The sequence below is a fragment of the Conger conger genome, chromosome 12, assembly GCF_963514075.1.
Source record: "Conger conger chromosome 12, fConCon1.1, whole genome shotgun sequence".
Lineage (NCBI taxonomy): Eukaryota > Metazoa > Chordata > Actinopteri > Anguilliformes > Congridae > Conger > Conger conger.
In genome coordinates, this window is record NC_083771.1 from 8,607,226 (window position 1) to 8,628,061 (window position 20,836).

At 45.3% G+C, this 20,836-nt stretch overlaps 1 protein-coding gene across 5 annotated transcripts in view; it reads left to right on the forward strand.

Moving 5' to 3' along the window:
- The window catches only part of LOC133105646 (guanine nucleotide exchange factor VAV2-like), a 179,236-nt gene that overhangs the window by 130,395 nt on the left and 28,005 nt on the right, over window positions 1-20,836 (forward strand). For 3 of the 5 annotated variants that reach the window (XM_061215867.1, XM_061215869.1, XM_061215871.1), the window contains exons 3-6: window positions 2,925-2,983; window positions 11,048-11,116; window positions 18,732-18,837; window positions 20,480-20,578. In XM_061215867.1, coding sequence (XP_061071851.1) covers window positions 2,925-2,983; window positions 11,048-11,116; window positions 18,732-18,837; window positions 20,480-20,578 — 333 coding nt within the window. Of the gene's footprint in view, window positions 1-2,924; window positions 2,984-11,047; window positions 11,117-18,731; window positions 18,838-19,021; window positions 19,037-20,479; window positions 20,579-20,836 lie in introns of all 5 variants that reach the window. The other 2 variants (XM_061215866.1, XM_061215870.1) reach the window with 1 other exon arrangement.

A 20,836-nucleotide genomic window follows, 5' to 3' on the forward strand; every position in this document is an offset into this window, starting at 1 on the left:
ATTAGAGGGGCGGTTATGATGGTGTACAGGGGCTGTTATCGTGCAGGACTTCTCAGGTGTGGTGCCTCTGATCTTGGGTGTGTGAAAAGAGTATGTACTTTATTGAAGCCTGAGGGGGAATTTTATGGGTAGTTTGTCCTCTGGCCATCCTAGTTACTTAGGAACAGTGGGCAGCCACCGTGCAGCACCCGGGGAGCAATGCAGAGTTAAGGGCTTTGCTCAAGGGCCCAACAGCTGTGCGGATCTTATCATGGCTACACCAACCTTCAGGGTCCCAGTCATGTACCGTAGCCAGCAGGCTCCTGGCTGCCCCGCTGTAAAAGCTTGGTAAATTGAGGGGGGGTGAGGTGTCTATGTGAGAGGCCCCACCCTTTCAGCAGAGTGTCCTCATACATGATGCACCTGGGTCCAGCATCCGCGAGGGGCGGTGTGTGTGTGTGTGTGTGTGTGTGTGTGGGTGGGTGTGTGTGTGTGACAATTTGGTGCATTACTTTCATAGACATAATTAGTTATACACATAATCTGCAGACACCTTGCAGGTTTTTCCATTCCGAGAAAAATTTAATTTGCAATACAGCTGCAATCGTTTCTACTGGGAAATTATGGGAAAAGGCAAATAAAAGCAAATAAGAACTTTTTCTTGAGAACAGGTAGAAGATAAATGTGTTACATTTGTATAATTGCATTAGATTGATTTGAGTTTCATTAGGATTATAGTACTTGGATTCTAGCCCAAATGGTATAGATTCAGATAAAATCTGCACTGCATAAATGTGTAAAAAAAAAATATATATATCCACATTATGTAATTCTTCTAGGATGAGGCCATCGACAAAGAACATACTTTATTAATGTAATCATATCACACTTTGCTGAGGTATGTGAGTATGAACATACTTTAATAATGTAATATCAGGCTTTGATGAGGTATATTGTTAGTATGAACATACTTTAATAATGTAATAATATCTCGCCTTGCTGAGGTATATTGTTAGTATGAACATACTTTAATAATGTAGTAATATCATGCCTTGCTGAGGTATATTATTAGTATGAACATACTTTAATAATGTAATAATATCTCGCCTTGCTGAGGTATATTGTTAGTATGAACATACTTTAATAATGTAATAATATCTCGCCTTGCTGAGGTATATTGTTAGTATGAACATACTTTAATAATGTAATAATATCTCGCCTTGCTGAGGTATATTATTAGTATGAACATACTTTAATAATGTAATAATATCACGCCTTGCTGAGGTATATTGTTAGTATGAACATACTTTAATAATGTAATAATATCTCGCCTTGCTGAGGTATATTGTTAGTATGAACATACTTTAATAATGTAATAATATCACGCCTTGCTGAGGTATATTGTTAGTATGAACATACTTTAATAATGTAATAATATCACGCCTTGCTGAGGTATATTGTTAGTATGAACATACTTTAATAATGTAATAATATCACGCCTTGCTGAGGTATATTGTTAGTATGAACATACTTTAATAATGTAATAATATCACGCCTTGCTGAGGTATATTGTTAGTATGAACATACTTTAATAATGTAATAATATCTCGCCTTGCTGAGGTATATTGTTAGTATGAACATACTTTAATAATGTAATAATATCTCGCCTTGCTGAGGTATATTGTTAGTATGAACATACTTTAATAATGTAATAATATCACGCCTTGCTGAGGTATATTGTTAGTATGAACATACTTTAATAATGTAATAATATCACGCCTTGCTGAGGAATATTGTTAGTATGAACATACTTTAATAATGTAATAATATCACGCCTTGCTGAGGTATATTGTGAGTACGGTATGAATCCTCCTCTTCTGCACGGCAGCGTTCCTGGAAGGAATTGTGAGGTCTTGTGTTTTATGTGGTCATTGATTCCTGATCTTTCACTTTATCTGTCAGGCAGGCTGCAGGTTATTTTCTCAAGCTTTGGCTGTCGCTTGCAGGAAGTGCTTTCAAGTCTTTTTTTCATTGATCCCTATCTGATCCCTTCTCATTGATCCCGATCTGATCCCTTCTCCTTGATGTCTATAGATATAGTTCTCTCTTTTGTCTCTTTTTTTCCGACTGCAAAATGGAAAATAATATGAGTTAGAAATTATTAAAATTATTTGTAATTAATGTGTATTGTATAAACATCTTGTATACATTTGCTTTGAATTATATTTCCTGTATTCATAAATAATACATTGGAAATTGAAATGAAAAATGAAATTATCAGCGTAGTAAATGCCAAACACGCACATACACACAGACTCTGTCACACACGTACTCACACACGCACACACACACACACACACTCTCTCTCACATACACACACATACACACACACACACTCTCACACTCACACTCACACACACACACACTCACACACACACACTCTCACACACGCACTCACACACACACACACGTACTCACACACGCACACACACACACACACACTCTCTCTCACACACACACACACACTCTTATTACGCTCTGAGGACCTTCCTCATTTCACACAAGTGTAGCGCCATCTGGTTGCCCCCGGAAACGCCCCCATAAGCCTACTCACACGTGACTTACAGCTGTATTAAATCAATTTAAACACACCCGCATTTAACCTTGCAATCACAGCATATTGGGCGGTGGGGGGGGGGGTCCCCAAAACTGGCAATCAGCTCCAGCCCTGAGGGGGGGAGCGGGGCATTTCACGCACACTGCCTCCAGATAGCCTTGTTAACTTCTCGGCCCTCGTTACCCCCCCCCCCGGCACAACAACGCGGGATATTTCAGTTGCTTAGAAACTGATCTGCTTTCCGCGTCGCGTCGCTGCGATGTCTCCTCCGAAGCCTGGCGCAGCTCGTGATAGCGTGTTAACCGAAGCACCTCTCCTTCTGTTTCAGGTCATCTCAGCCCTCTCCCGAATCTCCCATCACAGCTTCGCCCAGAACAAGGGCATCAGGTACGTCTCTAATCCCGCTGAGTGACCGGCGGGGATAACAGGCACAGAGGGCGGGTAACCCCAATCAGAGAATGTCATGGAGCAATACAATAAATCACTTTAACCAGAGGTTGGGACAAGATTTTAACTGTGGCGTAGCATACCTTTAACATACATTGTTTGGAAAACGCGGCAACTGTTAGATTCATAAATTGATTTATGTGTCATTTGTGCAGGAATATTAGAATGTAAATTATGTGTGGAGATCTCAGTTGCATTATGGGAATGCTGTCTGTGGCCATGCATTTATAGCCATGACCCATAGCCCATGTCTGGTCCACGTGCCAAACGTGATCAGATGAACAGTGTGAAAGTTCCTGACTGAGCTGCTAAAAATGTGTTTGGCAGCCATGTTTACTGGCAGAGGACCCGGAGCAAAGAGAAACACTGCACACACGGTCTGGCTTTAAGGCCGAATTAAAACATGAAAACACGTAAGAATAAAGTGTATTTCATGTAAAAAAAAAAAAAAATTCCAGCTAGTTTTAAGTTTAAAAACTGCAGCCGATTACAAGGAGCTTTGTAGCTCTAGGCCTTTGTAGTCTGCGTACACCACTGACTGTCTGTGTACACACTATTCGCCTCATACCTGTCCTGATATCACGCCTGTGTGGAAGTGCGGCCTATAAAACATTACTGATGACGCTGCTCCCTCTGAGCTGATCCGAGCCGCAAAGTGTCAGCAGTCATCTGTGTGTGAGAAAGTGCTCTGGCTGGGAGGGGTCCTGCCGGGCTTTATGTTGGACCTACAACAGAAAAGATGTTTTGTGGCATGTGTGTAGTTGTGTGTGTGTGTATGTGTATGTGTTTGTGTGTGCTTGTGTGCATGTGTGTGTGTTGGCATGATTGTGTGTTTGTGTGCGTATGTGTGTATTTGTATATGTGTGTGTTTGTTCATGTGCATGTGTCTGTTTGTGTGTCTGCATGTGTGTGTGTGTGCGTGTGTGTGTGTGTGTGTGCGTGCGTGTGTGGGTGTGTGTGCATGTGTGTGTGTGCCTGTGTTTGTGTGTGTGTGTGTGCATGTGTGTGCATGTGTGTGCTTGTGTGTACATGTGCGTGTGTGTGTGTGGGTGTGCGTGTGTATGCTGATGACCAATGCTGCCCAGAAGCCTCTTATCCACTCTTGTCCACTTTGGCTCAGGTACATTGATCAAGAACGCAGCAAAGAATTCTGATGACTAGCCTGTTCCGCTCTGCTCTGAAAGATGGGCGTGGCCTGTCACAGTCCGGGCTCTGTAGATAAATGTGTGATGTCACTGGGTAAATCACTGATGTCACATTCACACAGAGCATGTCTAATGGTGTTTTATGTCCTACGATCAGCGCATGATTTAGTTTGTACATAAAAATATTTGTAGCATGATAAAGGGCAGAAAATATTGCTTCCTCTTTCATAGTTGTTAAAACTGGACACATTAATCATGTGTGCATGTGATGTCTGCTTGTGTGTGTGTGCGCATTCAGCATTAAAGTAAGCTATGTTTAAACCGGGCTTACGGTGTTAATGTTTGCTGTTCTCATGCTTTTGTGAGAAGGATGTGATAATCTTTCCTGGCTGTTTAGCCAAATACCCTAATGACAGTTACACATCTTTCATTCGTACAGACTGACAACAAGAGTGTCCCATGGTTAGCAGTTTTCAGTGCTTTATGAATATTAATCTTAAGGGACAGAATGTTCTTGGGAACTGTGAGTGCATGCATAAGACTTGGGTTTGCATGGTATTTGTTGTGGATTCAAATACTTTTCTGTGCTCTATTGATCTTGCCTGGTGCACCACCCAGATGGGGTGGTTTACCCTTTTGGGATCTTTGCATTTGTTCCAATACACCACGCAAGCTTAGTCAAATGCAGAAAAGTATTTGCATAAAAAAAAGATATTAATTGAACCCAGATCTGCCCTACACAAATACCCTGGGTTGTGGCTTAGACTAAAAATATCACCAAAGATTTAATAAAATGTGCCATAAACTGTTTGGAATTGCCCATTGCCACTGTATGATGGTTTTATGGAGATATTAGGCTGAGAAATGGAAAACTGGGGAGTATCTGGGGAGTCCACAGAATATGGGCTGTCGGGTTGTGAGTTACTGGATGATTGGTGGAGGAGGAGAGACCGTGAGCATCCGAGAGAACGCTGAGTTGGGATGCGATGCCGATTCCGGCGGGAATGGCTCTGGGCTAGCTCTGAGATCAGCCCTCCCGCTTTGCTAAACAGCGCGACCAGCGTCAACTCACACCCCCACGGCACGCGCGCACACAGGCGCCCGTTTCTATGGCGCCCGGGCGTCTCCGAGCAGTCGTTGGCCGCGGTGAATGACAGGAGGGCTGTGGGCGGGCGGCGTTGTTGCCACGGGAAGTTGAGAGTTTTGTCCAGAGACGTTCTGCTCCAGTTTCTCAACTTTGAAAGTTCTGTCTCTCCAGACGAAGCTCTGATTTGGCGTCGCTGAAGTGCTGTTACATATGAATATTCTAGAAGGTACAGAACGTGATCTACAACAAAGCATCCAGAGCCAGTGTGTCACTACAGACAAAAGCTAAAGCTGCACTTTCCCTGCTGAATAAGGAGGGAGAGCGTGTTTATAGTGGTGGATTATAGTGGAGGATCTTACTGTACTCTGAGGTGTTGTGTGCTGATCTGAGATCCGTGGGCAGCCAGGACAGTCTAGACTAGTCTCTCGTGGCTGTTTAAAATGTAACTGTGGGCCTGTCTCGGCCAATCCTCCCCTTGTCTGGATCTACCATCCTTCTCTCCTCCTCTCCTCCATTTCTCCATTCCCCCTCTCATCCTCTCCTTCACTCATCTCCTCCTCCCCTCCTCCTCTCCCCCTCTCATCCTTTCTTTCATTCCTCTCCTCCTCCCCTCCTCTCCCACTCTCATCCTCTCTTTCACTCCTTTCCTCCTCCCCTCCTCCTCTCCCCCTCTCATCTTTTCTTTCATTCCTCTCCTCCTCCCCTCCTCTCCCCTCTCATCCTCTCATCCTCTCTTTCACTCCTCCCTTCCTCCCCTTCTCCTCTTTCACTCCTCCCTCCCCCTCCCCCCTGCTCTCCTGTGTTGTGCCGGAGTCAGGAGGTGTGCTCCTGTGTGTGAAAGTCCCCTGTCTGCAGGTACAGGTGTGTCACAGGTGACTGGGCTTTAAAGGCCTTCTTCCCTCTGATCCAGAGCAATTAAGCAGATTTATTGCCCCAGATATAGTTCTCATAAGGCGGTTAGAGCCAATGACACGCTTATTTCCGCTCTCCGCCGGCCGAGCCAGGATATCAGCATGCGCGGGGCGATGTGGCTGCGTAATTGGGTCCTTTGTTTCGTGCGGCGAAGTAATGTGTTTGGTGTTGATTAAAACCCACATTCATCACTGTGGCTTCCCATGAATTTAAAATGTCAATATCCCTTCCCCTGAAGGAGTGAAATGGTCCTTGAGCGCTGTGATGGTGGAAAGTGTGCTGTGCGCTAACCCATTAGCCAGGCGTGCAGAGCATTGCACCGTGAGCTAACTCATTAGTCAAGGGGGCAGTGCATTGCACTCTGAGCTAGCCCTTTAGCCAAGGGTGCAGTATATTGCACTGTGTGCTAACTCATTAGCCAAGATGCAGTACCTTGCACTGTGTGCTAACTCATTAACCAGGCATGCAGTATACTGCACTGTGTGCTAACCCATTAGCCAAGGGTGCAGTAGCTTGCACAGTGTGCTAACCCATTAGCCTTCAGCCTTTCTGCTTCTCACACACGCTGAACTCTCAAAGATGGCAGAGACAGGATATACAATGGATTCCTAAGAATATTGCTGTATCAATATACATAAATAAGGCATACAGTTGTGAATTCTACTTAAATTCTGTCGCCTTCAAGCAAATGACTAAATTCCGATGAAGGGGCTATGACAGAAAATTATGAACTGCATGAAAAATATAGTGAGGGTAGGTTCTGATTTATTTAAAAAGGGTCATATGTACAGGAAACATGCATATTAATAGTGTGATATTTGCATGAGCATAACCCAGCTTTCTATTTTAAACACAGATGCCTCGAATACAGTTCAGATCCGAGGGCTCGTGAGCTGTGTCAGGGTCAAGGGTCACACACTGTGTCAGGGTCAAGGGTCACACGCTGTGTCAGGGTCAAGGGTCACACGCTGTGTCAGGCTTGGGGCCTTGCTTCACAGCCCCCCCTTCCCACACGCACACCCACAGGGAGAACTGTTCTTATTGATGCTATTATTGTTCGACGTCTAAGACGTCCAAGGGCACTCAGGAACACCCCTGCGTAATTTGTCCTCTGCATTTGACCATTCCTACTTACTTAGGAGCAGTGGGCAGCTACAGTGCAGTGCCCAGGGACCAACTACAGTTCTGAGGCCAGTTTCTTGGTCGAGGGCAGCGGCAGGAGTACCCCTAACTTGACATGCATGTCTTTGAGTGTGGGAGGAAACCAGAGTACCCAGAGTAAACCCACACAGACACAGGGAGAACATGCTAACTCTAACATGCTAACAACTAGTCCCATCCATCTCCGCTGAGTGGGCAAATACGTATCCAGGGAAACGGGCTTTTGTCTTCTGAAGAGTCCCTAGCAACATAAAACGTGTGGCGATGACAGAGCAGCGCGCTGAGGTTTCGGCGGTTTTACAGTGTGTGCAGTGTCCATAGTTTTACAGAGTGTGCAGTGTCCATAGTTTTACAGAGTGTGCAGTGTCCATAGTTTTACAGAGTGTGCAGTGTCCATAGTTTTACAGAGTGTGCAGTGTCCATAGTTTTACAGAGTGTGCAGTGTCCATAGTTTTACAGAGTGTGCAGTGTCCATAGTTTTACAGAGTGTGCAGTGTCCATAGTTTTACAAAGTGTGCAGTGTCCATAGTTTTACAGTGTGCAGTGTCCATAGTTTTACAGTGTGCAGTGTCCATAGTTTTACAGAGTGTGCAGTGTCCATAGTTTTACAGAGTGTGCAGTGTCCATAGTTTTACAGAGTGTGCAGTGTCCATAGTTTTACAGAGTGTGCAGTGTCCATAGTTTTACAGAGTGTGCAGTGTCCATAGTTTTACAGTGTGCAGTGTCGATAGTTTTACAGCATTTTTGTCTTCACGCTCACTCTGTTTTGAGGAATTGACCAATCGGACATCTCCGAATCAAAAAGGCATTAGAATCCGAATCCAGTTAGATCCGCCTGAGGTAGCTGTGGAGAGGGGTGTGAGTGTTAACAGCGTAGAGAGCGCTCCATTTAGTTATACCACTTTCCCTGGCCCGGGAATACCGTTCCGCTCGGAGAGGGACAGAATGTCTCTCCCGTCTGATAGACTCCGGCGCTCCAGCCGCCATTAACCCACGTTGCTATGGAGACCAGTCCTGCACTCTCAGAAAGTAAAGTGCAAAAAGTACATAAAAAGGTACAAATGCTCATCACTGGGTGGGTATGTCCTAGGTACATAAAGTTGCACCCCTGGCCAGCAATTTATAATTCATTTGTACCATTTTCAGAACAGTATTGCACTTTCCAGGTACATTTGGGAAATCTGTCCCTCGAAGAACAATATTTATGTACCTCAATTTCTTTTTTTATTCCTTTTTTTATTTATTTCGTATGTACCTGTATTTCTGAGCGTGTTTAATTTCACTTCCTGCACGGCACTGAACACCTGACTCAGGATGTCATACGGGTAGTTTTAGCATCCGCATCGAGAACTGCATGAAGCCTTGAGTTCCAGAGCCCCTCCCCTGTTCAGGAGAGACCTGGTGGGAGGGTTACATTACATTACATTACCTTAAAGGCTTTCAGCAGATGCTCTCATGCAGATCAAACCCAGGGCCAAGTGTGATGAGGACCCTTGAGGACAGTCCCGAGTCCTAGCGTGATCATACAGATACAGTTGGAACCCTTGAAGAATACATCAACTTACCAACTAGCATACCACGGTTGGCAGCTAGAATATCCCGAGTACAACAATAACTATACATAAATGCTATTCTAATCTATGGCTTTTATAATCTATGGCATACAGATTACACATGCAGAGCTGTTTTATGACGGGGTGGGGGACTGATTTAAAGTTTACTCACTGCGCCCAACTTAATGTTCTACCTGGGGTCCATTTTCAGACACACACAGCATTTTCATTGAAAGCGTGTCGCTGATCTCTGTTTTATGAGAGCCGTTGGTGTTCTCCGGGTGCATCAAAGCACACGCTTTCCCCCGAGTTCACATGAAACCGAAACTCCGCTCAGTAAAACTGATCATTTCCTGAAACGGCCCGAGGTTGCCATGAACAACCAGCAGTCTGGGGGGCTCCCTGCGGCCTGTAAGTTAATTTAGCCAGAGAGGCCTGGGGGCTGGGGGCTCTTTCTTTACACTGCACTGGGCAGGAGCGGCTGGAGAGCAGCCTCACCTCATCCCTGGTGTAAAATCCAGCTTGACCGGCGTGAAATTACCAGCTGCCAGCTGTTTCAAAACATAGCTTAAGCTGGTCAAACCGTGTTGAGTATGGAGCTGATCTGCTTTTATAATTATATTGTATATATTATATTTTACTGGGGGTCCCTCTGCACGAATGTGATGACAGACACTACATTACATTCCATTCCATTACATTACATTAATGGCTTTTGGCAGATGCTCTTATCCAAAGCGATGTACAACAAAGTGCAAAGTGCATACCCATAACCAGGGATAAGTGCGCTGAAAGACCCTAGAAGGAGGTACAATTTCAACTGCTACCTGCACAACAAAGATAAGGACTAGGTCCTATTTGATCATCAGAATTATTATTGAAAATCTTTGTTATTTTTTTAATATAATAATACCGTAACACACAAATGTATGAATAAACAGCTTACAGAGCCAATCAAAACTAGCTACGGTATCATCCTTATAACACAAGTAAATAACAACAGTTAAGGTTCACAGGGAGGTAGGGAGGGGTGGGGAGAGGTGCAGCTTGAAGAGGTGCGTCTTCAGTCTGCGCTTGAAGGAGGCAAGAGATTCTGTGGTTCTGACCTCCACGGGGAGTTTGTTCCACCACCGTGGAGCCAGAACAGACAGTAGTCGTCAGTGGGAGGTGGAAGTGTGGGGAGGGGGAGGCCGAACCGAGAGGTCTGGCAGGTGTGTAGGGTCTGAATTTTTTGGAGGTAAGCTGGGGCTGACCCCTTAACTGTTTGGAAGGCTAGCACCAATGTTTTGAATTTGATGCGAGCCATGACAGGCAGCCAGTGGAGGGAAGTAAGCAGGGGGTGACATGAGAGTGTTTGGGAAGGTTGAAGACCAGACGAGCTGCTGCATTCTGGATCAGTTGTAGGGGTCTGATGGCGGATGCTGGAAGGCCAGCCAGGTGAAAGTTGCAGTAATCCAGGTGGGTCAAAACCATCGGTTGGTTCTCGGAGAGGGACAGTCTGCTGTCCATCACCACGCCGAGGTTCCTTGCACAGAGTAATGGCGTCAGTGAGGTATCCCCTAGGGAAATGGAGAGATCCAGATGGGGAGAGGTAATGGCAGGGATGAATATAATTTCAGTCTTACCTGGGTTGAGCTTTATATGGTGGTTGTCAAGCCAGCTCTGGATGTCACTCAGGCAAGCAGAGATGTGGGCTGAAACCTGTGTGTCAGATGGTGAGAATGAAGAAGAGTTGGGTATCATCAGCGTAGCACTATAATTGGATCGTAACTCATACAGAACTCACATGTTCAAAAACTGCATTTGCTGCCTGTATGTTTACTTATTTAGGAGTTTGTTTCGACCATATATTTAATGGGAATAATAATATAATGGATTTCACTTATTCAGAGCCTGTCATGGTCTCAAAGTGCATTGTGTTGATGGTGCTCCAAAGGCCATAGCTCCCATTGGAGCCATGTTAGGCAGCCATTTTGTGGCAGAACACACATCAGCTAAGGTAGAGAGGGGGGAATAATTAGGGCTGTTAAACTCAGTATTATATGCACAGGAAGTGTGTTGTACTCAATATTATACACACAGGAAATGTGTTTGCGGAACCTGTCTCCATGTAAAGTAAATGTCTCTGTTTCTCCGTGTGTTTCAGGCCATTCCCATCGGAGGACACAGCGGTAAATGAAGACGACGTGTACCGGAGTCTGGAGGAGCTGGCAGAGTGAGTCAGGCTGATCTGTGCGTCTCTGAAGCACACTCTGCTGCACTGCCCCTGGATATTTCCCTCTCTGCCACTGCTGAAGCAAATGTTCTGTCACCGGAGTCCCGGGGTTCTGCCACTTTGGCTGCGATTCGGAACGCTTTTCCGCCAAAACCGGGAAGGAACGTGTCGCCGAACGCCGTGGCTCCCCGGTGACGCCTCGCCCGTTTCTGAGCAAGCAGGTGGTGCTCCAACCCCAAGCACATCTGTGTCACCTCACGCGTACGCCCGCGTCGAGTCACTCTGGGGTTTCCATGGCGACACGAGTAGTGGGTGGCTGCATGGCGCTGTCGTGCGCGGACAGAGAGAGAGAGAGAGAGATAGAGCGGGTGAGAGAGAGGGGGGAAGAGGGAGAGAGAGTGGGTGAGAGGAAGAGAGAGTGAGAGAGAGAGAGAAAGTGGGTGAGGGAGAGAGAGGGGGGAAAGAGAGGGGGAAAGTAGGAGAAAGAGAGAGTGGGTGAGAGGAAGAGAGTGGGGGAAAATGAGAGGGAGAGAGAGTAGAAAAACATAAAAGGGGAGAGAATGTGAGAGGGAGGGAGAGAGGGACAGAAGGAGAGAAAGGGAGGGCAAGAAAGAGAGGGAGGGAGGGAGGGAGAGAAAGAGAGAAGGAGGGAGGGAGAGAAAGAGAGAGTGAGGGGGAGAGAGACGGTGGCCGAGAGGGAGGGAGAGATATTTTTAAACCCTTTACTGTTCACATATTACACCAGCAGTCGGTTAATCTGGATCACAATCCCCAATCAATACAGCTCAGCCATTTATTTCCTTTTTATGTCACAACAAACAGAATTCATGAGCATTGCAAGACCGTTAAAAATTAAAAATGGTCATTAAAAATTTAAAGTCAAGTGTCCATCATCGCTAACCTGGCAAAGAACCAACCCCCCACCCATCCACCATGGTGCACAGAGCCCTGGTATGTCGTTAATTCAAATCTGAAACGCAAATTCAATCATTAGCAGTGCTGCCATCGTGCCCTGAAGCATAATTCCAGGTTCAGTGGAGGCAGCCCCACAAACATTGTTCTGTCTGGTCGTGCAAGAGAGAGGGAGAGAGAGAGGCTATGACAGAACCCATTCTGCCTGATTAATGTAAAATAATTAGGTGTTCTGACCAGATAGGTGCCATTTATCACAGCAAGTGCAAAAAGCATTCAGACGAATACCAAGCCCTATCTCCCTTCTGCCTTCTGAATAAATTACCCTCCTGCCCTGTCTCTAAAGTCTGAGAAATGAGCGCCTCACTCACAGCAGATGAAGCTCATTTGAGAAGCTGGCATGCTAAAGCTCAGCGTTGTTATTTCTGTAGAGCAGCTGAACATGACCTCAAACCTGAGCCATTCACACTGAACAATCAGCCGCACTCAAGCCTGAGCTATTCTCACTGCACTCTTGACCACACTCAAACCTCAGCCGTTCTCACTGAATACTCACCCACACTCAAACCTGAGCCATTTGCACTGAATACTCACCCACACTCAAACCTGAGCCATTTGCACTGAACACTCGACCACACTTAACCCTCAGCCGTTCTCACTGAGCACTTGATTATTGGGACCCAGACCTAGACAAAATAATTAGTAAACTATTTTAGCGAACTTGTATTGTCCATATGATTGAGTAGCCTGCTCTGTTAATCCACAGGAATGCTGCCTGTTTTGTCTCTATTGCCAAACTAACCTTTACTATAAACTATAAACTACGCTGAGAGTTTCATGGCTTTATGTCTTGGGAAGAAGAGTAGCATGCCACATCTAATATTCCTCCTGCTGAAATTGAAGGTCCTCTAACAATTTGAAATCATTGATAATCTTAACGTCGATACAGATAATGGTTGTTGAAGCCTGACAATTGAAATCATTTTACATCTTCAAGCGGAAACCAACGCAGTGTGATTTCATTTTGTTAGGTGGAAAACATTTTGTTTCTTGAAGCTTGCAGATTGCTACTGACTGGATTGAACAATTACATGTCTACAAAAATCTCTGAGCTTATGTACCTCCTCACTCAGCTGTGAATCGTTGTCACAGTAAAATTCAACTTTTAAACACCCCCAAGGTGCCAAGCAATATTGCACCTTAGCACGAAGACAGCCAATCAAAGTGGGGTACACCCTGGCAGGCATACTGCAGACAGACAATCCTGCAGGTTTCTCAACCATTATTTGAAAGAGTATATTTGATCCCTTTTGGCCTAAAAAGTAAACTCTGTTAAGAGTTTGACTGAACAGAAGGTGTGTGTGTATGTGTGTTACCTGCAGTTGTGTATATTAAGGTTAATCCCTCAGACTAATAGCTTAGTCCCTCCCTTTGGGCCCATAATGTGAGCTCTCTGCAAGCTCCTGTGCCTCCATATTTAACTCCTCCATCGAGGAGTTGACAAAGCATGAAATGGAGCCATTGGGCAGAGTCTCCCAGGGAAAATCAGGGAGCAATCCAGCACAGATGTTTCTGGAGCTTTTTTTCCCTTTAGTCCTCAAAGCAGCCTGAACTGGCAAACACATACCCCACAGAACAAGGCCTGCAGAACATATACCTGACAGAACAAGGGCAGCAGAACGCACACATACCCCACAGAACAAGGGCAGTAGACACACACATACCCCACAGAACAAGGGCAGTAGAACACACACATACCCCACAGAACCAGGTCAGTAGAACACACACACACCCCACAGAACAAGTTCAGTAGAACACACACATTCCCCACAGAACAAGGGCAGTAGAACACACACATACCCCATAGAACAAAGCCAGCAGAATACACACATACCCCACAGAACAAGGACAGTAGAACACTCACATACCCCACAGAACAAGGGCAATAGAACACACATACCGCACAGAACAAGTTCAGTAGAACACACACATTCCCCACAGAACAAGGGCAGTATAACACACACTTACCCCATAGAACAAAGCCAGCAGAACACACACATACCCCACAGAACAAGGGCAGTAGAACACACACATAGCCCACAGAACAGGCAGTAGAACACATGCTGTATATACTGTATATATGTACTCTGTAAATGACCCCACTCTGTAAATGACCCCATGGCCACCAGAACACGCTTACAGACAGGTGACAAATAAACAAATGAGTGGAGAAACATAACTTATATAAATTGCAGATGCTTCCATACAGGTGCACTGCATGATACAGTTAAGCAATTTACATCCTATCATGCTCTGTGGCAATGCTGAACAGGCCCAGTTCACCTTGGTTTTGGATCAAGATTGCAAGGAGTAAAGATCGAATTGGCTTTGAAAGCGGATTCATTATTGGGGCATGGGCGGTAGAAGCTTCAGTCACAATGACTGCTCAACTGGGTAATGTTTCAGTGGAACAGTGAAGGTCTATGGGAAAGGCATCAGTAAATAGATTCAGAAATTGTAGTCAAAATCACACATTCAATGACCATGATGCTTGTGCATTAGTGCGATATGTATGGAGCAACTGTAGGGCAACTGTTCCTTAGGTGACTGAGAATGTCAATGGGGGGGGGGGGCATTTTCCTGGCACTTGTCCCTTTAGAGGGACGTATTACTGCAAATAAATACAAAGTTACTGATCACCTATATCCTACGATGAAACATTTCTGCCCTGATGGGATCTCTTCCAGGACGTCAATGCCCCCATCCACAGAGCATGAGGGGCCACTGAATGGTTTGTTGAGTATAAAAATTATATAAATCTTATGCTATAGCCTTCACAGTCACCAGATCTCAACCCATTTGAACACCTATGGGAGCTTTTGGACCGACGTGCTCTCCACCACCATCATCAAAACACCACATGAGGGAATATTGTTTGGAATAATGGTGTTCCATCCCTCCATAGCCTTCCAGAGACCTGTAGAATCCATGCCATGGTGCATTGGCAGCTCTGTCAACACCTCACTGAAACACTGTGTTGGGTTTCCCTTTAATTTCTCACCGTCTGTATAGTCTGGCGCCGCACAGAACAAGGGCTGCAGGTGGAACTATAGGAAGGTATTCCGCTGGGCCCGGCTACCATGGTGACGGTTGTTAAGGTGAGCTGCTCGCCGGCTGGAGACGGTGTGCGTGTGTGCAGTCCGTTAGCAGATCTGGCAGCCCTGCTCTCTCAGCCCTACTAAACGGCAGTGGGATTTATCAGCTTTGCTCTGCCGTGTAGAGGGACCTGCTTTCAGAGTGAGACTCTGTGTCACATCCAGGCCTCTGCTCCGCATGCAGGAGGGATGGGGAGATGGTCCCAGGAGTCTATTAAAGCCCTGTGTCGGGTGCTGGGCTGTGCCCCGGGGCTGTCAGCACAGGCTGAGCGCAGAGCCCCACTGGGACTGCCTTCCTGCTCTCTGTTCACAGCGCGGACTGATCAGATGAAAATTTTGCCCCAAAGATAAATGTTGCTGTGTCCCTGTGTGTTACTGTAGCTTAGTGTGTTAGTCAGTAAAAATTAGGCTTGTGGTGGCAGAGGGAGTCGCACTGTGTGTCCAGGTGGTGTTTTTGGCAGATGTTTTAGTGTGTCGTGGTTCATAACTCTCATAACAAAAAAGAGATGGACCCCTGGTGTAAAATCCAGCTACGACCAGTTTGGAATTACCAGCTACCACCTGTTTCAGAACACAGCTTGAGCTGGTTAAACCAAGTTGAGTATGGAGCTGGTCTGAACTGGTTAAACCATGTTGAGTATGGAGCTGGTCTGAGCTGGTTAAACCATGTTGAGTATGGAGCTGGTCTGAACTGGTCAACCAGGACTCGATCTCGTTTTGATTGGCAGGCAGACAAACACACACACCTTATCTCTTCTTGTCTCTTATAACCACAATGTTTCTGTCTCACGCACACACTCACATATGTATAGTAAGTACACACACATACACACTAGTTCATGGAATGTAAAAACGAATTAAATTTTATTTAGGATTTTCTTTATTTTATTTATTTTTTATGTTCTCCGTCACCAACAGAACAGAAGTATTCGCATCACGTTCGATGGCGAGCTACAATGTACTACAGGTAATCGCGCTGACATCGCAACAAATTCACTCACATTTTCTTTAATGAAACTGCAACTACTGTCCAAGCGCATCTCCCCAGCGATGAAGCAGGCACCACTAGCTTCCAATTTAAAGTGGGAAAACGGGGGGCGCCGTCCTTTCCTCCTCGGTTTTCACATCCGTTTCGGTTCCTGTCGGAATGACACGAGTCGGGGAGGTGACTCCGTGCTCAGCGGCGCGGATAACGTGACGAACATCAGGATGGAGTCGGAACGGCGTTAGACAAAGAGGTTCTGACCTCCGGAGACGCAGAGTGAGTTCGGAAGTGTCCGGAGGTGTGAGTGTCAACCCACACACAGCTCACTGCAAATAAACAGATACTGACGTGTGCAGTACACAGTTTACATGCTAACAGTTCATATTTAAAGGGTGCTTACACTGGTAAAACTTTCAGTTGATTTTGTGTGTATAACATTAACCAGTAACCACTTTAATGGGACATGAAAAGTTTGAGATTATCGGGAATGACTTTGTGAAAGGAACTGTCAACCAAAACACACACTGAAAAAAAACAAAAATTATTCTCAGCAAGTATTTAGTGCTTATATTTATTCAAAAAATCTTTTTAATCAACAAAAATATGGCCAATGAGGTAAAAACATTTTTTTACTCTTTTCAAGATTTGCCAATGGAAAAAGAACATTTCACTCATCAGGTAGCTTAAAACTAGCTAATATTTTCTACTTCTGAGAAATATAAGATCTTAAACCTTGTTACAAGACTTAAAAATCTTATAAAGGATTTTTCAAATGCCGTACATCAATCAGCCTTTTCCCAGACTGTGATACATGGGATTCGACACCAAACCCCGGTGTGAAGCAGGAAGCCGCTTTGATAACGCAGCACACTGGAAACTCACTTCAGTGCATGTGCGGGGGAGGGCAGACGGAGTGGGGGAAGGGAGGAGGTGGGAAAAAGAGGTGAAAAACAGGATTATCGCAGTTTGTGCTGACATGATGATTAAGGCTAGCACATCAAAGGCTTTGCTGGGAGAACAAGGATATGAAGCGAGGGACTTTTCTTTTTTCTTTTTTCTGTGTGCCGAACACTTCTACATCCTGTTCTGGGTTTAAACTCACCCATTTCAGTGTTTACTTCCTGATTTATCCTGCACTTCTTTAGCTGGATGGAGCCCTTAAGCATTAGAGTTTGTTGTTCACAGAATGTTTTCTGCGAAAGTCCCTTGGTAATATTTGTGTATTGTGAAATATTGAACATAATATCTAAGAACTGCAGTTCCGTTGTATGAAAGATGCTGTACAAATCATCTTTACTGTTATGAAGTGCATGTTTTTATTATTCTGTCATGGGCTTCAGAATATATACGTTCTGCAGTTTGAATCATGTGAATATTTATGTTTATATTGTGACTTTGAAATATGACCCTGCATACAGTAAGTCTTACCCCAGTTGTTTTAGCAGCATTCCATGTGTTCTCACTGTGGTAATCCCGTTGCCTGTGACTTTAAATGCAACAGCATCTGATTGTAGCCCCAAAATATCAGAGAAGCATTTTATAATCAAAGATGAAAATGAATTATTATTATTATTATTATTTTTTTTTTTTTCTTTCACCAAACGTGTATACATTAAGGTTCATGGAGTTTGTGCATCTTGTGCGTTTATACAGAAGTAATTTGTGCACATACCTAATCCAGGGGTATAGTGATTTGAACAAGCAACCTCCTTGTGAGAAGTCTGGAATCCCATGCTCTAAAACTCCATTCATAAACAAATACAAAAGAGCGACCGGCAGTCAGGACGCATTGACCTCCACCCCCGCATTGACCCCCTGCCTCACTCGAAGCTCTGTCATAGTGTGTGTGTGTGTGGGGCGGGGGGCTTTTATCCGTCATTTAAACATGTCTGATTGGCCTTGGGAGGGACATCGGCCCAGAAGCGTTTAGCCCACAGCGCTGTCTGCCGTGTCCCTTATAAGCTGTTTCCTTTGAGCCAGCCCTGAGGTCTCACCAGCTAAAAAACTCTCAGTGGTGTTGTTACCCCATAACTCTACATATGTCAATGGCAAAAGTAATTGGTTTTTGGGAGTATTTTCTAACAGGAAAGAATTGAGGGAGTTGGGTGCTAAGTGCCCATTAAGCTGTGGTTCACTGTGTGCGCAGTGTAGCTCGCTGCACTTTAGAAGATAATGAACTTGTTTTTTGTTATTGATGATGTCCTTGTGCTCTTAATATTGACAAAGAAGCTGCCTAGGAGGACATCATCTGGCAATTTGAACAGTAGGGGCCAGTCTGCCCTCTGATTGGCTGAGGGTGATTTTATGTACAGAAAGGCTGCCTTCCGATTGGGTGAGGGTGATTGTACATACAGAAAGGCTGCCTTCTGATTTAGTGACGGCGATTATATTTAAGGTATGATGTGGAATTTTGGGTCATCGTCATGGAGATCGGTGACTTGCTATAACACGGGCTTCAGTTAGATCAAGCAGAGAGACTCCTCGGACTCCTCCTTATTAAAGCATTTGTGCGTCGCCCAGGAATGTTTGTTCATGTGTGTCTGTCTCTCTGGACTCTCTCCAGCGAGCACGATGTGGGAGAAGATGACATCTACGACTGCGTTCCGTGTGAGGACGATGGTGATGACATCTACGAGGACATCATCAAGGTGGAAGTTCGACAGCCTATGGTGAGAAAGTCCTAAGGAGTCTATTATTAAATAATGCATCATTTTTGTTAATATTATTATTAGTAGTAGTAGTAGTTGTAGTGTTGATGATAAAATGCCAGTATGAGTAATTGACTGTAGTTGTGTGTGCTGAGGTGCCTTTTTGACCTTTGACCTGTGTTGCTTTGATCCTTCAATGCTGCAGATCAGGTACATGCAGGTAAGTGCAGGCTTTATGCTCCATTCCATCACTTCACCACAGGTCTACAGCCAAGCTTTCAGTGAAGCGTGATCAGTTGGTGTAGGATCACCTCTCTATGCGGTCTGTTCCACACCTCATTAATGAAATGGGGTTAGTGAAACTCTCCACATTGCATTACATTACAGGCATTTAGCAGACGCTCTTATCCAGAGCGATGTGCAATGAAGTGCAAATCGAACACAGGGACAAGTGCGATGAGGACCCGAGAGGAAAGTTTGATTCGGAGTCCTAACGTGACCACATAGCTACAGTTTGAACCGTTGAAGAAGAATAACCACATCAGCAAGAGGGACGACCAAAGTTCAAATATCCTGGGCTTTGATACGCTGCGTTACTGTGACTGCTGCTGAACCGTCCTCCAGTCTTTATCGAACTTTTGAAATCTCCTTTCGATAACGTAATCGAGTGTCACCTTCTGCTTCTGCTGTAGTGTTTTTCATTCATTTCAATGAGCGTTGAGCTGCTAACAGGTGTCATAGATAGAGAAGGCAGTTTATTTGGTTGTGAGCTGTCACTATGGTTAAAGACTACTCAGGCTTGGGATTTCACTTCTCCCTGGCCCTTGTGCTTGTTCTTCGGTGAGAATTGAGTCCTGTAAAGCTGCGGTCTAGCTTTCAGCAACGATAGCAGCTGTTCAATTAGCTATCCGACATTTGCAATGTTTCTTCTCTCTGTTTAGCCCTGCCGGAATGAAGCAATTGGGGTTTTTTTCTCACAAACCTGCTGAGATGCATCAGGTTTTTCTTGGCCTGGCTGTTGAGAGAGCAGCCCAGATGTTGAGAGATATAAACGGACAGATGTTCACAGAGCTTGGCTCTGCGCGAAAGCAGGACTTTAGTTTCTGTGTCACCACACTCTGCACACCACCTAATCACTCACTATATGGAACTCCACCCAGAAATGATGTGAAATCACAAGTATGGAATTATAAGTTGATTTTGGCAATCGCTTTGTAATGAACTACGTCGCGCATTTGGTGAAGCTTATGGAGCCTTCAGGGCTGGGGGTGGGCTTGGATGCTGTATCAGCCTAATTGTAATTGCTTCACAGTGACAGGCAGGCAGACAGAATGCTCCATAACTATAGACCAGAACAGTCCGCAACAATATTAAAAACATTCAGTAATCCATCAATGACTAGGCATTGCCCTTGTGGTATTAAAAGTGTGTACTGCAGCAGGTGTAACTGCACTTCACTGTTCTGACTGTTGTTGTGTTAGGTGTGAAATCTCTCCCAGGAAGTGCCGTTGGGGGTGCACGTTGCCTTAGCGCAGGGTTAAAACAGACACCTGCGCCCTCTGTGGCCCTTTTGGGATAAGATCGGCCCCCGCTGGCCTTAGGTGTACAGATACGCCCCCAGCACGTTCTCATGTCCGTGGGGCCCCTCTGCTCTCACCCACAGAAAATGGGGATGACTGAGGACGACAAGCGCAACTGCTGTCTGGTGGAGATCCACGAGACCGAGGCCAAGTACTACAAAACCCTGGAGGACATCGAGAAGGTGGGCGGGGCAGGCTGGAAGGGGCGGGGCGGTGGTGAGGTGGCGGTCTGACGGGGCCCGGTATTGGCAGGTTGATTAGGGGAAACAGATGTCAGTGTTAGCCCTGCCGATCGATAGCCTGTTATTTGCATTGGCCTCCAGCAGCTGTGTGTAATGAGATCAGAGTTCTGCTTGACTCACTTACACGCACATGCACACACACACACACACACACACACACAGACACACATGCACACGTGCATGCATAAATACACATGG